At 42.2% G+C, this 17,538-nt stretch overlaps 1 protein-coding gene across 2 annotated transcripts in view; it reads right to left on the bottom strand.

The window, feature by feature from the left end:
* Positions 1–7,793: 7,793 nt before the first annotated feature.
* mxi1 (max interactor 1, dimerization protein) overlaps positions 7,794–17,538 on the bottom strand; it is a 28,615-nt gene continuing 18,870 nt past the window's right edge. For both annotated transcript variants that reach the window (XM_078278699.1, XM_078278708.1), the window contains exons 4-6: positions 11,749–11,863; positions 9,988–10,186; positions 7,794–9,420 (exon numbers count right to left, since the gene is read on the bottom strand). In XM_078278699.1, the coding sequence (XP_078134825.1) occupies positions 9,257–9,420; positions 9,988–10,186; positions 11,749–11,863 (478 nt within the window). In that variant the 3' untranslated portion in view covers positions 7,794–9,256. The remainder of the gene's footprint in view (positions 9,421–9,987; positions 10,187–11,748; positions 11,864–17,538) is intronic.

The raw sequence follows: 17,538 nt of genomic DNA, 5'->3' as shown, positions 1-17,538 counted from the left end.
TGATCACTGATAGAGGTAAAGATGGAGCCGGAACCGGCACAACAGAGCCAGGGCAGGAATGCGTTTCTATCTTGGAAATTCAAACAGCATTTCACATTAAAGAAAGAGAAGGGAGAACAAGATATAACTGTGCAGTGCAACCTTTGCTTGCCAGCAACCAACCTCCTTTCAGCGCCCAAATACTCCACCTCCAACCTGAAGAAGCATCTTAAAGTAAGTTATTTTTAGCCAAGGGTAGTCGTCTGCTGTAGTTTTACTGGTCACCTTGCTATTTTATAGTTGAAGTGCGACTTTACATTCTCCTACATGATGATTTACTAGCCCCAGAGCTGTTGAAAGACTAATCCTGTTTGACATGCTAGCTAACATTAGCTAAAATTAGCTCATGGTAGCTTAGACTGCGGTTAGATTTTTGTAGTATGCAGTTCGGGACTACAAATACAAAAATCTATCAGCTTGTTTAGGTACACATTCAGCCAGTTGGAAAAGAAGAACACACCAGAATAGGCCTGTTTAGTAAGCTGTATGTGATGGCCGCATTCCTACACTTATAAAATGCAATTCAATGTGGAAGTACTCCAAGTATTCAGAATACGTTACTCAGATTGAGAGTGACAGTAGTGATCAGTGTTTCCTCAGAAGGGTTTGTGTGGATTTTCTTCCTCTGATGAATGATGAAATTCAGTAGGGGCTCACTGGTATTCCATTCAGAGCAGTTGCATAACACATACCACTGGGTTTCTTTTGAAAATGAAGAAACCAATGCTTTTGTGTACATTTAACTCAAATAGATGAAAAGTGACATTTATAATAAACATAAGAGTGACATGACACTGTCATGAACACATGACACTCTCATTGACACATGAACCCTAACCCTAACCATAACTTTTGTGCAGCCTAGTGGTGCAATAACATGTAGCCAACTCTTCATAATGTTCAGATGATGATCAGAGTTAGTCCTGCAGAGGCTGCATGCATCTTATTTTCTGTATTAAACATAGTTACACTCTGTAATAATTCATTTATTACAGCATCACGTGGGTAAAACTTGCAGTTACATTAACACTTTTTTTTAGAATCTGCATTTTTAACACCACAAATATAAGGTTATGTTTAGACGGAAACGATCTAAAGAGAAAACGCAAAAGTGGCGTTGCATTCTCACTTTTTATTTCGCGTTTAGATGAGCGTTCTGGGGGGGAAATCTACGTGCATATGGTGACGCAAAAGTGTGTTAAATTCGTATACAGTACGTTTTTATCCTTTAGGGAACGCGACGGTGGAGCGTTTTTAAGATTTACACTCTGGAGGGTGGTTTCACTTTTTTTGCGTTTTTAAGCCCCCAAAACGCTGAAAGGCACATCTGATAAAATATTTTTACGCATCTGCGAGCATATTTGTGTAAACAGGGCCTTATATGGCAGTGTTCAAATGTCACTGTAATGTATATTTTGCTTTTTGCTTATGGTTTTCTTTATAATTATTTGTGAAATTTTTCTAATTTCTAATTTATACTTCTTATTGATCCCCAGTGGGGAAATTACATTTTTTACAATCTGTTGTTATTACACACTACACACAGGCCTGAAATTACTTGCCCAAGAGCACCTTGGCAGCGCCCAGGAGGTATACTGGCACCTCCCCAGTCCACACTCTGTACTTTGGTCCGTATGGGGACTTGAACCAGCGACCCTCCAGTTCCCAACCCATCTCCCATACCCCTTTTTTTCTAATTCTTTTTTTTATTTTTTATTTTTTTATATTTTAATATGTTATGTTTATTCATGTTCTGCAGCATGAGGTGCAATGCAAGGCAAGTCCCTAACTTCAGGTAACTCAGCTCAATCTAACTCAAATATACAGTAAATCAAATCACTACGAGATTCATGAGACCATTATGAATGAAGTCATTGCGTATAGTACAATCATTCGCTCAAATTTAATGCCAGGTTCAAAGTGATTTGTTTCTGCTCAACACTGACATTGGAAACATTATTTTAGTGATATATGAGAAGAAAATCTGCAGTGTGAACAGCGTGTTAGATTCCTTCCTTCCAGCTTGTGCTAAAAAATAGCAAAAATTCAGTGAACTCCTAGTTGCAATAAAACAACACAGATGGTGGTCTCTCTAAAATATTTATGTGACTGAGGGTTGATTGAAATCTTTGGGACCACCTGCTAGGCTTGGTAGAATTACTGTGACAAGAAACATCATTGACGAGTTGGCTCAATGTAGCACTGTCAGTGTACAGACAAGCCTAGCCGAGTTCTGTCTGTGTGCTGATATGAAATAAACACAGTCAGTTAGTGGAGAAATAACAAGCCAGTGTGGTATTGATCATTTCCAGGCCTCTTATGCCCCCTAGTGGCTCGTATTGTGTTGCGTTATAGTAATGTGGTTTGGAATAGTGATGTCATCCTTAAAAGAGATAAATATATTTTGCAATAGCATTGGAAAATATTAGAAATTGCCACAGCTGACTAGTTCTATATGCTGGGTTTATTCATTACATTATGCCATTATTAGATATGGCTTTATTCCTATCTCTAACAGTGTGTGTGTGTGTGTGTGTGTGTGTGTGTGTGTGTGTGTGTGTGTGTGTGTGTGTGTGTGATCATGCCATATCCTTCAATTTTTTTTGTTCTCCTTTTTTTGTAATACAAGTTGAAGAGTTCAGCTGTCAGCTGATGGCAGACTAAGCAACAGGAACCATTGACTGTTTTTGTCCTCTAGGTGGCAACATCTCCCTCAATATGACACTGAGGTAACCCAGCCAGGATGTAGCCTGTTGTCACTGCCTCCCACAGTCACTGCACTGTCCACAAAATGGCTTTATCATAATGCTCTCTCTGAAAATAAGAGTGCAACAGCTCTGGAGAGGGCAGAAAAGACATGCTGTCTGTCCAAAAACCTCCACATGAACATTAGTTTAATGCAAAATCTTTCCCTTTACATTTAAACCCATGAAGTCTGTGTGCAATGTGAAATCCCCAAACTAAACACACACATAAATGGGACATAACTGCTAATAAACAAAAAACATGTAGCTTTGTCAGCATAAAATACATAGCCTGATATTTTATTTGATATTAAAGCGTAACTCTCGCCAAAATGCAACCTAGGGTCTTTTTGTGAATGTAACCGAGTCAAACCTTCGTTTAACAGCATATTTAGGACGGAAGTGCCACTTTTAAGATGTACCGTATTTTTGTTTTTCGGTCAAATGGCCTTTTGAATGGGAGTGCTAGGGGCACTTTTATGCTAGCCTCAAAATAGCTATTTTTAAAACACTAAGAAGGCTCGACACTTGACTGCCGAGGTGGTAGCGGCTGGAAACAACAAGAGCTACGGTGAGTTGTTCAAAACCTTTCTTTTTAGTAAACTCTGGGTACACAAACAATGTTCTCAATGCTCAAGTTCATGTGTAGAGACCCTGGTGATACTTGGAGCAAAGTTTCATGTTGTGTCGAGCCTTCCTTGCATTTTGGCGAGTTACGCTTTAACTATGACACCACTGCATGATTGATAATGATACTGTAATGTATTTCAGCATTCAATTTATAAAACCATACAAAATTTGAGTTGGACCTTTTGCACAAAGAGACCGTATTTTTCTGCTTTTTATAATAAGACATGCACTTCTACTTTCATGTTTCACACACACACACACACACACACACACACACACACACACACACACACACACACACCATGAGACAATGTGTCAACATAACCTTGTTTCCAGTTTGTGACATTATTTTCTCTCCATTAAAGTCAACACAGACAGAGACAGCCAGTGTTCGTCAGTGTTGATTCATCGGTGACAGTTGATGTGGAACTGTAATCTACCCCAGATTATTTGTAGTTACAGTGAGTTCATAATGACACTGAGGGAGCAACATCTTCATTATCACTGCGTCTCTCACCGCAGTGTAACACGGTGGTTTTGTACAACTTGGGAGGTCGAACCTCTTAACCATTTTTCACAAGCTGTGATCACTTGAGAGGAATACTACATGTGGTGGATGCTCATGTGGTCAGTTAAAGAGAGAAAAAAAACTGTAAGTCTCCCCACAAGACTGCTTTGATCACACACACACACATGTGATCTTCGACGGATTTATGGCATGTGCGAACTGCTGGAGGCAGTCAACACTATTTCAACTCATGTGACACCTGAAAACAGAAGTGGAAAATCCTTTAAAGCAGGATTGAGATCTTTGACAAACTCAATGTCCACTAACTAGCTTTTTTCATCTCACTGTCTACATTAACGGGTGCAATTTGCTCAGGAAAAAAGCAAGTAAGTGGACCTTGATTTAGGACTCATTTTGTTTTTGTCAAACTACTAATTTCAAGGCCAAAAGTGAGCTTTAATGCTATAATTTGGATCATTATAAAACAAACATTTTCCAGTTAAACTAAATGTTTTCAGGGTTGGCATATCTATTCAATAGTTCATGTTCTAGGACTGTGGTTTCTAACTTTTTTTCCTTCGGTTCATGACCCCTTGAAATACAGTAGTATCTAGTTGTGACCGTTCTTCACAGGTTGCAGTTGTCCATAAGCTGTGAGCAGTTTAACCAAAGACATTATTGCTTCTCGTGTTGTTTGATTTGAATAATATTTACAGCACTATGGAGGTAAAACTATGTAGAATTTAATAAGGAAAAATGCAATTATCAGAAAAAAGCACAACTCTGAGTAGAAAAAATCTTTTTCCTTCACATAATCATCTTGTGACCCATTGAAGGGGTCCTGCCCTCAATGTTGGGTATTCAGTTTTTGACAGATAGATTCTTGCACATTATAGGGAATAAAAAAGTGACAACATGACAGCTGATATAAAGAAGCCTGATTTTACAAGTGCTTTTTGAATGAATTGAAGGATGTTTAGCAGCGTGAGGCATAATTTCCCCCCTGGGGATAAATAAAGTATCTCTTCTTCTTCTTCTTTCTTCATTGCTTTACAGTATATTCAACACTGACACATTGCATGGTTTAAAGAGGCCAGTTCAGTCATTCAGGTTTGAAAATCTTGGTGTTTTTATTTTAAGTATTGCATCTTCAACGTACACGGCTAGAATCATCATCAGACTGCATGTTTTACAAAGGATGGCCAAAGGTTCAGAACAACAGGACGACTCCCTACGTGGGACTGCTCGTTTGGGTGAGCTGACTTGCCCTCAAGGGCCTGCTTGCTCAAAGCTGGACACCAGAATGAAGTGTGGTTTACAAAAGACACTGCAACTTCCACTTCGTCATGGCTGACACACTTTTGGCCAAGCTGCAAAACTGGAACTAAACGCTCCTGGACCACAGTCAGGATCGCACGTCTAAACCGAAGTCTTCAATACAGAGGTAAAAATATAGCTTTGTGATCACCAGCTTATGAAGATATGCTATTGTTTTGAATCTGCAGCATAGCCAGAAACTCTTTGTCAGACCTCCCAACTAACCTGGGTTGATCCAGGTCCAGTCTGCACTAAACTGACAGTTGAGCTCAGTAAACCTTCCGTGCAAGATTATAACTGCAAATTATGTGACAGAGTTATTATATCTGACACTGGATATATATATATATATATATATATATATATATATATATATATATATATATATATATATATATTTTTTTTACGACAAATATTTTCCAGAAGTCTGATATTTACTGAGTAGCAGGTGGCAATCAGCCCAACTGAGATCAGTGCAGACTAGTCATGGACCAGCTGCCTCTCTAAAGCTTAGCCTTAGTAAGAACATGGAGCACACACACACACACTCTCCCTCTCTCTCTCACACACACACACACACACACACACACACACACACACACACACACACACACACACACACACACACACACACACACACACACACACACACACACACACACACACACACACACACGAGAGGACAGACCTGTCTTCAGGAAAAATCTGTTCTTATAGTTTGTTTTATCCCGTCTGGGAATACAAGATCAGAGTAGTTTGCCACACGAGACAATACAATGAGTGTCAGACAGTTCTCACACATTTCAGCGATAAACAACAAAACCCAACACTATCAGAATCGTCCCAATGTAGTAAAAATATATTGTACTCCGAGCAGGTTAAAACACTACTAGGATGCGATCCAGATCTGCACACATAGTGGAGTTCATTTGTCGTCAAACATGGAACCTTTTTTCTGTCAGCAGTGTAGGTTCATAAAACCAACATATGAAGACGAAAACAAAACAAAAAAACAAAGAGTTGAAGTTAATAACTTAAACAGGGGAAGAATAAATGTAAACTGTCCCTCAGAGAGAGAGAGAGACATTAAGAGAGAGGACACTGAGGTGTTCTGAGGTGGTTTTGGCATTTTTTTTTTTATTATAATCAAGCACCAGAAGTGGTGACTTTCTGATTCAGTGCCAAGTCTAACAACCTCAACATAGCTCCGCAAAAAAGCTTACATGTCAAACTCGACACCTTAAAGATGTCCTTAAGAGAAACCAAAGGATTTGTTCTTTCTTTTTTTTCTTGAAATCCTCAGTCAGAGGCATTGAATTGCAAATGTAAGACACATTTTGTCAACTAAAACACATGTCTAATAGAGACTACAATCCTCCTAATAGAGGAAAGTGGAGTTTTAGACCCCTTTTATTGTGTAGTAGCCGGCGCAATATTTGCCAGTAAAGTCTTGGCTATCGATACAAGCCTTGTGCAGAGGTGACCCCCCCTCAGCACAGACCCAAAAACAACAAGACAGTAGAATGTATAAACAACATGGCGGATGTTTCCCCTTGTATCAGAGGGCTGGGTATGAAGAGAAGCCATTTTGTCTGATCTATCAGGTTGTTTTAGGTCTGCATTTCTGGTCACAGGCATAGACCTATGTTGTTGGGGTGCAGTCAGCTCTGGACAAGGCTGGTGACTCTAAACAGGCGAGGCTCAGCACTAGGAGCAGCTTAGGGGCCAATTACATTTCAAGTGTCCATTTAATAAAACATCAGAAAAAAAGAAAACAAAATAGCTACATTTCTTATTAATTCCCCCCCTCCCCCCCCCAAAAAAAAAAATAAAATACATAGTTCTTAAAATAAGGAATGAGGAATAAGCATCAAAAAGAGGAGCGAAATAAGACAGAACCAAAATAAGTTAACTTTTTTCCCCATTGCTTGTGTTCTTTCAGGGATTGAGAAATAAATATTTAAAAAGGGGAGGTGCTTATTTTTTTTCTTCTTTCACATACAAAAGGATTTATGTCAGCTCCATGAAAGAGAAATACAGTGGGGGGAGGGGAATACAGAGAACTGTGGTTGAAGTGCAATTCTTAATGCCAGTGGAGTTGGGACGGCGAACATTGACATCATACAACCCGTTTTCGTCTCCCTACACTTCAGGCTTTTCCTCCACAGATCACCCGCCCACCAGTGGAATGCCATATACAGATTTTAACCCCTCCAATTCATGAACATTATAAACAAGAGAAAAAAAATTATCTAATAAATTAAAAAAAGAGTGCCACACAAACTCAGCATTCTCCAAAAGAAGTCATGCTGGGTCGCTTTTCCGCAACTGGATGGGAAGTTGTTCGGTCGTTGTTTTTTTTATCACTTTGAAGAGTAACTTTTCTTTTCCTTCTCAGGGCAGCAACAGAATGAGTAACTTTTAAAAGTTTCCATCAGCGAATTGAACAAAGTAATAGTGTCCGTGCCACATCCACTGCCACTCTGAAGAGAATAAAATCTTTCAGAAATTGAATTTAAAATGCACAATTAACAGGTAAAACAGCAACAGATGCAATAGTTCTATCCATGAGCTCTAACTTAATTTTTTTTTTTAGCTCCTTTTTAAGGTTTAATTTATTAAGCCATTTTTATGTACAAACAATTAAAAATAAATTTGCTTTTTGGACGGTCACACAGTCTTTAGGGGAGATGAGAAATAAAAACGGGAAGGAGTTCAAACTGACGAGACAAAAAGGACTACAAGAGTTATTGCTTGTTACTGCTGGAAAGAGGATGCACATCTATTCCAAAGTTTGTCGTTGTTTGGACTTTTTCCTTGTTGCTGTTTTTTTTTTTTTTAACTTCTTGGTTTGTGCCGTTTCTATGGACAGCTCTAAAGTAGGCAAGTGCAGGATAGCTTGTCGTAGCTGCTTGTTGAGGGGACAGAAACCAAATCAAAAACACACACCAACACACACACACACACACACACACACACACACACACACACACACACACAAACACACAAACACACAAGTTGCAATTGTCACTCTTTGAAAATGCACTGAGCACCCACATTCGACAGGAATGTTGTTTTTTTTCCTCCATTTTTTTGGTTGTTTTCCTCCGTGCTTGGTTGGAAACAAATAACTGCAGACACACTTTTGTTTTGCTTTAAAAGCTTAGTGGTGGTGGATCTGATCTGCTTCCCCCGTTGGTTTGTTTCACAATAGCACCAGTTTGAGTGTCCGAGCTTCTGCGGTGTCGAGCAGAGGTAATCATAAAAACATAAGACAAGGATTAAATTCAGAGCTGAAGGGACATTTATCAGGGCCAAGCTGGGTTGATATGGCAAAGTTCACCCACTGTATTGATTATAGTCCAGATAAGATGCGCTCCCGTTTATCTAGGCCGAACACCAGAACGTTAAGGATGCACAGGACCAGCCACACACACACACACACACACACACACACACACACACACACACACACACACACACACACACACACACACTAACAGAAACTAAATCATTTCAATATCATACAAATCTGAGTGCATTTTGGATCAAGTTAGGGGTTATGTTTCTTTACAAAATTCTAAATTTTCACAGAAAGAATTAACATCAATCATTCATTTCAACTGCGTGGGTTTAAAAATCAAGATGATGTGTATATTTCATATCATCCAATTCTCTGATCTCCCTTTAAAAGAAGATTAAAATCACATCACTGTGTTTGGGTCCCCCTGGGGTCTGTGTGGCTCAAAGTTCAGAAGTGAGGAAAAAGAGGCTCTCGGTGGATTTCCTCCAACAGTGACTTCAGCGGCGCAAGGATGAGGAGGGGCAACTAAAGGCTTAGGAGCCTGCGGGGGGGGAGGCTGCTGAGAGGCATGAGGAACGGGAACGCCCTTCGCTGGGGGTGTGGCCATCGTCGGAGGCGACTGGGTGTATGTACGTAGGCATGGCTGGATGGAGAAACGCATGGGAGGGCAGGCGGGTTTGGCTGGGAGGTGGTGGTGGTGGTGGTGGTGGGGCTCTAGGAGGAGAAGGCAAGTTTGACACTGCAGGAGGAGTAGCCCTCGTCGCTGGCCATGCTCTGCAAGCTGCTGTGGTCGTCCAGGTCGCTGGTGCTGGCTGTGCTCACACTGTCCAGCTCTCCATGGGAGAACTCTGTGCTTTCCACGTCCACCTCGATCTCCTCTGCAGCCGAGGATGGAGAGAAACCAAAAGGGGAAACTCTTTAGTGGAAAGTACATTAGCGTCAGGATAACGGGGTTGCTTTAAGGATAAAGGCTGGGCATATTTTGTATTTTTCAAGAGTCAAACAAATACAACAAAAAGACCAAAACTAACAATGAGTATAACATGCTACACAATGTGTTATCTTATCAATCAAACGCTTTATATCACTATTTATATCACAATATGGCAGTGGTCCGTGTAAATAAATATGTATCCAGTTAACATGGTTTCACTTGGTTGAACCAGGATGGAATGACAACAACTAATGAAGGATTTCATTTGGATGTCGGTTACTTACAACTAACCAAAGTTTACTTTTAAACCTTTCAGGAAGCGTTTGCATTTTAAACCACTATCCAGGAAATTTGTGTTGATTATTTTCAGCAACACCTCACTTGACATACAGTCCCAGAGGGACTCAAAAGGGTACAACCTCAATGTGGTAACATTAGGCCGAGAGCAGCTCGGTGGCTTTGTAGTCGCTGAATTAAAATCCTGTTTTTAAAAGAGTGCGGCCTCACTAACCTTGGTCAGAGTCAGAACGGTCGGAGCAGAGGGTGGAGCCCACACTGTCCATGCGTATCCTTTCCCCCTCCCCTGGGCTGCTCTGGGCTGCAGCACCGCTGCCTCCCCTCAGCAGCTCCAGCTGACGCTGGAGGTGTCTCTGCTCCCGCTCCAGAGACTCCAGCTGATACTGGCTCTTCCTGTCTGCCTCTTCAAGTTTCTGGTCAGGAGAAAGAGAAGGGGGAGACAAAGAGAAGGTTAACTATGTGTGCCAGGGACCAGGGCGAGACGAGAATGTATAAAGTGTGCGTGTTCAAGAGGAGATGATAGCCAGATAAAAATGACGTTGAGAAAAAAAAGGTGAGACACAATAGTAGGTGGGTGCAGAGAATGATTGAGAGACTGAGAGCAACACGTGAAGAAATACAGAAGAGAAAAGAGTGACAGATGGAAAGTGTGAAGATCAACTTAAAAGTCCCATGACATTGTGTTCTTTGGATGCTTTTGTATAGACCTTAGATGATAGATTCCAGACCGGCCCATCTGAGCTTTCATTTTCTCAAAGGCAGAGCAGGATACCCAGGGCTCGGTTTACACCTATCGTCATTTCTAGCTACTGGGGGACCATAGGCAGGCTGGGGGAACTCATATGAATGTTAAAAAACCTCATAAAGTAACATTTTCATGCCATGGGACCTTTAAGCTGTAGCAGTGCTGAGACACTGAAGAGATAAATGTTGTTAGTCTGTAAGGAAACTCCTTTCATATTAAAAGTCTGTCAGAATCAAACGCAGCACAAAGCAAACAAACAGCACCTGTTTTAGCATTCAGCCACTAAACGTGTTGTTTCCTCCTGCGTGCTCTGAACCCCCTACATGATTTCCCTCACCTGCCTTGTTTACACCGTGTCGCCTCTTTAACTCTCTGCCTCTGTTTACGCCTTGTGCCATTACAATATAAGCGAGGGCCGTGGCAGGGACTGATACAGCCGCGATTGCGCTTCTAACCATGTAGCCTTGTGTCACGGTCGCCAACAGTGACGAGCGTGACTCCCGGTGACGGACCAAAACAATAGGCCATCAATAAGCGATGGAGAGACTCAAGTTGACAGCAGCAGAAGTGCAGAGTGGTGACGGCAGTAGTGTGTGTGTGTGTGTGTGTGTGTGTTGGGGGGGCACAGTAACAATACGGGCTTTATGCTTTGCCTCTCTGTTACGTGAATGCACGCAATGCCAGGCTTTTTCCCATGCAGACTGCTCAATCTCAGGCAGTCACATGCCTCTTTTTTAAGTGGATGGAAAAGCGTGAAGCAGGATGTCTTAACGTGTTATATGCTCAGGCAGGGAAATTATCACTAGTGACCAGCTGAATACTGGTTACATTTTGGATGAAGTTTGTATGCATGAGTCAATTTTTAATGCCATAGCAGGTTTTTGTCAAAACATTTGGATGGAATTATTCCTGGATGCACTTTTGGTCCTCCCTTTATTGGACGCATTTGTATTAAAATACTTACACATTTAATAATAAAATAAAATAGCTATATAAAATCCAATGGTAGTGCATCTTAGTTCATCAACATATCACTGCCATAACTTGTCATTTGAGCAATACATTGTTATCTGGTTTTCTCTTTGCTCCGTTTTGTTGCAGCATACTTCCATGTGTGCGCCATTATCATATTTCAAATGTATTTCACCACTGATCTTTCTATTTTGCTGACTTTCTTCTTCTCGCCCTGTGGTTCATATGTATGTTTCTTTAGCTCTAGTTATACTATACCTTTATGTGTGCTTTGGCTTTGTTGAGCAGGCCCAGGGTGGTGTGGCGGTTGCAGTCGGGTCCCAGGGGTATGAGGGCCTTCAACCTCTCGAGACACAGCCGCAAGTGAGCTCGTCTGCAAAGGAGAGACAGAAACAGAAAGAGGAACAGAATGATTAGATACGTGACAGTGTACAGGAGGGAAGAACTGGGGCCTGGACAGGAAAATGTGAAATATATTGCATGCTGGTAGTTAAATGTCTTGCTCAAGAGAACCTGGGAATTGCAACCTTATATCAAAAGGTCAGAAGGAAACGTTCACCCTAAAACAATGTTTGTACCAGCTGACCTGTATGTTAATCTGTGGTATTTTCTATTTTCTCATGTACAGACAACTTGCTAAACACAGATGTCAAGCTATTCACATTACTTTACACCCACGCCTTATAAACGCATCTCATTCACAACGGTTGTTGCTGGTACTGAGCATCTGAGGGTGGATTTTTCCTTTTAAAAGATCAGCACTTCAGCACCAAAATGCAAGCAGTATTCTTTCGTCTTGGGATACAGGCAGGCTCATTAAGACACAATGTATTTTTATTTTGTGAGAATCCACCAGCTGCAGACCTGGCTCACGCATTGTAAATCCCCAGCTTATAGTTCAACAACACAGCAGGTTTCATATGATTCATGTCTCCTGTAAGCCTCGAGACAATATATTATCCTCTGCAGGTACTTCTTGCACCCAGCTTTAGTTACCCCTTCTCGCTTACATTACCAACAAGAAGTTTTAGCTGAGAGGAGGGGTGGGGAGGAAAGGTGTAATGGCATTTCCTGGACACTGCTCGGCCCGTACTCTCCATCATCCTGACAGTCCCTTATTCCGTGACTGCAGACAGGCCAGGGTTACTATCTATCCTGCTAATGCGTCCGGGTTGAGAGGTAAAGAGTGATAATTGTGGCTGTAACACAATCAGCGCTCCATTAGCAGGAGCTGCCCTTTTAGCTAGCCTGAAGGGGAAAAGTGGAGAGACATTAAGAGTCAGTGGACTCAGTGGAGCTACCCAGGACCTCAGGAACAATCTCTGGGGGAGCCCAAAAGAAGACAAGCCCAGGGGACCAGAGCAGAAATTCACTGCACTGATGACACTGGGCTAGACTGCTCTCTGCTGTGCTCTACTGCTTTAGGACTGGTGGAAAAATGTGTGCACTGGGTAGAGTATATCTGTCTGTGAGCATATTGGGGTGTGTGTGTGTGTGTGTGTGTGTGTGTGTGTGTGTGTGTGTGTGTGTGTGTGTGTGTGTGAGAATGGGAGGTTCAGCTATGCATGGATGGTGCTGATAAAAACACGAAAAGGAGAGCAAGCTATTGCACCAGTACAGTATACGTGAGTGTGTGCTTAAACTATGTGAACAAGTGCTGCATGTCTGGGGAGCGAAAGAGGAGGTGCCCTGATTCCGTCTGTAGCGCTAAAAGTTTGGAAGTCACAAGACATGTACACACAAGTTTTCAGCCTGGGAGGCTCAGGTCATCTGTCTGTATAATCAGTTCTATACATAGGAGAGAGCAGAGACAACCTTTGCTCTTTATCTGTAGATGTCTATCTGTGTTTAGACACACACACGCACACACAGCGTCTCACTATCTTTGTGGGGACCCGTCATTGACATAGTGCATTCCCTAGCCCCTTACCCTAACCTTAACCCTCACAACTAAATGCCTAACCTTAACCCTTACCCTCACCCTAACCATAACCTAATTCTAACCCTAATCCTAAAACCAAGTCTTAACCCTCAAAAAGCCCTTTAAAGTTGTGGGGTCCAGCATTTTGGCCCCACAAAGCTGTCCGGAACCCACAAGTATACTGTATTCCCGGTTTTTGGCCCCCACGAATGTAGTTAAACAAGAACACACACACACACACACACGCACACACGCACACACGCACACACGCACACACAAACACACACACACACACACACACACACACACACACACACACACACACACAGATATCAACTGGCAATCACTTTCTACTCTTTCACGGTAGCCTGGGGGGGGATACACGCAGCTCCACCTGGGAGATGTCTAGGACACGCTACTGAGAGGACAACACAGCAGAATGTCTGTCTCAGTAATTCCAATTCTGACCATTTTGTTTAACACTGTAATCATGATTATTACGTGATCGTTAACCATTGCTATGCTAAATTAAGTAGGCCATGTACATGGAATGTTTCAACATAGCCGATAGGCCAATAAATCATTTATTGTGCAGCTGTAGCTGAAGAGCTGACACAAATATAATTTCACGTTACATGGAAGAACAAACACGTGCTTGCTCACGAACGTCCCATTTGTAATCCTAAAAAGTATACTGTGTCCACTGTTAGAACATCTTTTACGTTCTTACTTTTTCCTTAGTCACAAATACAAACATTTGTCCACACACAAAGGCTCGATAAAGAAGGTTTTGAGGGCAACGCAGGACACACTGGTCATGTGTGGGCCTGTCTGTCTGACCTGTCGGGTGTCGAGTTAGCAAACTCCAGACACTAGAGACCACAATCTTCTCCTCCACTACCATCGAGATTAAAACAACAATCTTAGCAGACAACCTCAGATAACCCCCACTTACAACCACTCCTGTCCTTCCACCCTCCCCTCTCCCTGACCCAACTGACATGACAAATGTACAGAGGAAGCAGGAGGTACGCCGACCGCACAGGCACCGCAGAGTATCACCACATATCTGGCCCTGGCGATGAACGAAATATCACATCATGGTTCTTAACGCTAAGACTTCTATTAGTGAGTGTGGTGTGAGGCGTCACTTGTCAGGCTGCTGAATCACCACTTTTTGCTGAGTCAGAGTTAAACTACAAACACCCATTCACACCCATATGAGGAGGAGGAGGAGGAGAAGGAGTCTGCCACGCTGTCCTCTCTTTCAGCACTTTGAGTCTTGGTTGTGTCCTTTTCACAGCTACCTTGTGTATATCACCTCTCACAGCAATGCATGCTACTGGCTGGCAGCATCCAAATACCCTCTCTGTGCCCCTTATTGAAAGACAGACATGTGAGACATCTGCGTGACATTTGTCCTAATCTCTGGGCGTATGATGTGCTCTGCTGTGAAGGTCTCTGATAACGACAGGAGGCAAAGAAGCCCCAAAAAGCATAAGAGGGAGTGACGGAGGAACAGTATGTGACTGTGAGAGCAGGAGAAGAGATAGTGTGTACTAATGTGTGTAATGCATTGCCATCACATTGGGCTGCCTGGTAATGGGAAGTCAAACTACTGGAACTCTTATTCTCAGCTGGCAAGTATTTTAGAAATCATTCTGGGAGAAAAATGGTTATGTCTTCAGAGTGACAGGCAACTAAAGATAATGGCAGAGACCGGTTTATCACGGTAGCCTGCACCACCAGCACTATCTCTAACTGTCTCACTAAGGGGTTAAAGGTCATAAGCTACTAGCTATTGGTGGTGCCCCAAGACAGCTCCCTAATCTCTGAAAAGGGTTGTTTATCATGTAGACCCACAGCCAAAGAGTTTAAGCCATTTGCGGCTTACGATATGAGTGGCGGCTAGTGACCATAAATACCTGCGTGCTGCAGCCAGAATCTCTCCTTCCTCTGCCCTTTTGTAGCCACGTAACACGATAATCAGCAACATGGCCTACTGTTTCCCTGAGTTCTTAGAAAAGACTGGTGCTAGTTACATAAACAGTGATGGGTTTACTGTGCAGACCCATAACTTCATGTCCTCAGCTGGGGATTGGGGAAACTAAATTAAAGGATGTGACACATCACAGGATGACAGTGTCAGTAGGTTGCTGTTAATGTGGCATCACTTTTATTAGGGTTTAAACTGCTCTCCTGAGAGCACTGCTCCCTGGCAATAGCATGTTAAGGAGAGTAAAAAGCAGACCTGATGGCAATTGTGCTGTGCTATTAGTTAGCTATGTTACGCTCCGTTATAAAATTATTTGGATAACAATAATCATACATGCAATTATTATGAAATGCCAAGTTGACATATAAAGATACTGAATGAGAAATATCCCACCTTCAACGACTCAAAATAAGCAACCAAAGCACAACAACAAAAATCAAAAGCCATAACTACTGCACAATAAATGACGGGATCTGTATGGCAACAGATGGGGTGGAAAAGATCAACAAAGTGACAAAGGAGAACATAAATAGAACATAAACTAAAATATATTTAATGCAGAGTAATAGTAGTGAAGACTAATGCTCTGCTGTTGTATTTCCAGTGTCTAATGAATGGCACAGTGAGCTGTAGGTTGCCTGAATGGGGAACTCTTCATCTGTGGCAGATTATATAACACGTGGCCAGTTGCTACCAGGACCTGTGTTCCAAACTGTCACGCACAGCAGGGATATCAAATCCCTCCCTGACAATAAGACAACACGGGCAGAAAGGCCTCCTTTTTTCCTTGTATTCAGCAGTGTGCGATTCCTGGGAATGTAAGCGAATATAATAGCATGTTACATTTTGTTTTGTTTTGGGTTTTTTTTGCTGCCTTGCAGGTATACCTTAGCAAACAGCTGCTTTTGAAATCCCACGCTCTCTCTGATAGTGAGGTGAGCTTCTGTGGACTCGAGTTCACAAGAGTTACCTGGAACTCACAGTGTAAATGTGCGCAGCTTGTAAGAGCGTTTTTAAAAGAGCTGTATAGATGGGAGTGTTTAGTTTTCACTTGTTATTTTCATACTTCTCCTACACAATGAATTCTCAATTAATAGTGGCTTGGTTCCGAAACATTAAATTATTTCGGAATAAGGGCCAAACATGCATTTTAACAGATACATTGCAAGTATTTTTAAAGCATTCAATAAAATTGCAGCAAGAAGAGATCAAGGCCAAAAAAAAAAGTCTTTAAAAAAAAAAAAATTAAAGTGTGCAAAATCCTAAAGGCACGACCTGCGGGCTCACCACAGACACAGCCGGCCTTCCCTACCAGTATGCGTGTGTGTGTGTGTGTGTGTGTGTGTGTGTGTGTGTGTGTGTGTGTGTGTGTGTGTGTGTGTGTGTGTGTGTCTCTCTCTCTTTTATGCTTGTGTGTGTGTGTGTTCCTGTGGCTAGTGTTCCTGATGGGCCCCAGATGGGTACGCAGGCAGGCAGCTCTGCCTTCTGGCTTTGACATGTGAGCGAGCAGCCAGCCGGCCCCGGGTCACTGCACCACACCTTTCCTCCTCATCCCAGCTCGCCATGAATCACATGCAGGACCTGCCCTTTTCTTCCAAATTCAACTACTTTTAGTCTTCTTCCCTTGCTTCAGCTCAGTTGCCAAGGTAAAGTAACACTGATAAACATTTACATTTAAACCTACAGTCATTTCTGTACCACTCTGCCTCTTGCTATAGCTGTTTCACTTGAAATGCGTCCAAACTGCTTCTAATGTGATTTTCAAAGAAGCACTTTGAAGCTCTCCCTGTTGGTATGGGAGAGCTGCCCACCACAGCTTTTACACAACCTACGCACATCATATGTACATCTCTCGTCAGTACAGCGAACAACAGCTCTGCACTCAACCTCACTCGCCCTTCATCTCATGCACACAGAGTGCATGTGCCTTTGGATCAAAGGCACATGCACACATGCACACACACACACACACACACACACACACACACACACACACACACACACACACACACACACACCTCTGTTTAAACGAATACACACACATTCTGATATCTGATATCTCTATAGTCGAAAACTATTACCAGACAAATAGCCCTTTATATGCGTGTCAGTGTGACGTGAAACACGTGTA

The sequence above is a fragment of the Sander vitreus genome, chromosome 2 (genome assembly GCF_031162955.1).
Source record: "Sander vitreus isolate 19-12246 chromosome 2, sanVit1, whole genome shotgun sequence".
Taxonomy (NCBI): Eukaryota; Metazoa; Chordata; class Actinopteri; order Perciformes; family Percidae; genus Sander; species Sander vitreus.
This window is presented reverse-complemented; position numbering and strand designations above follow the sequence as displayed.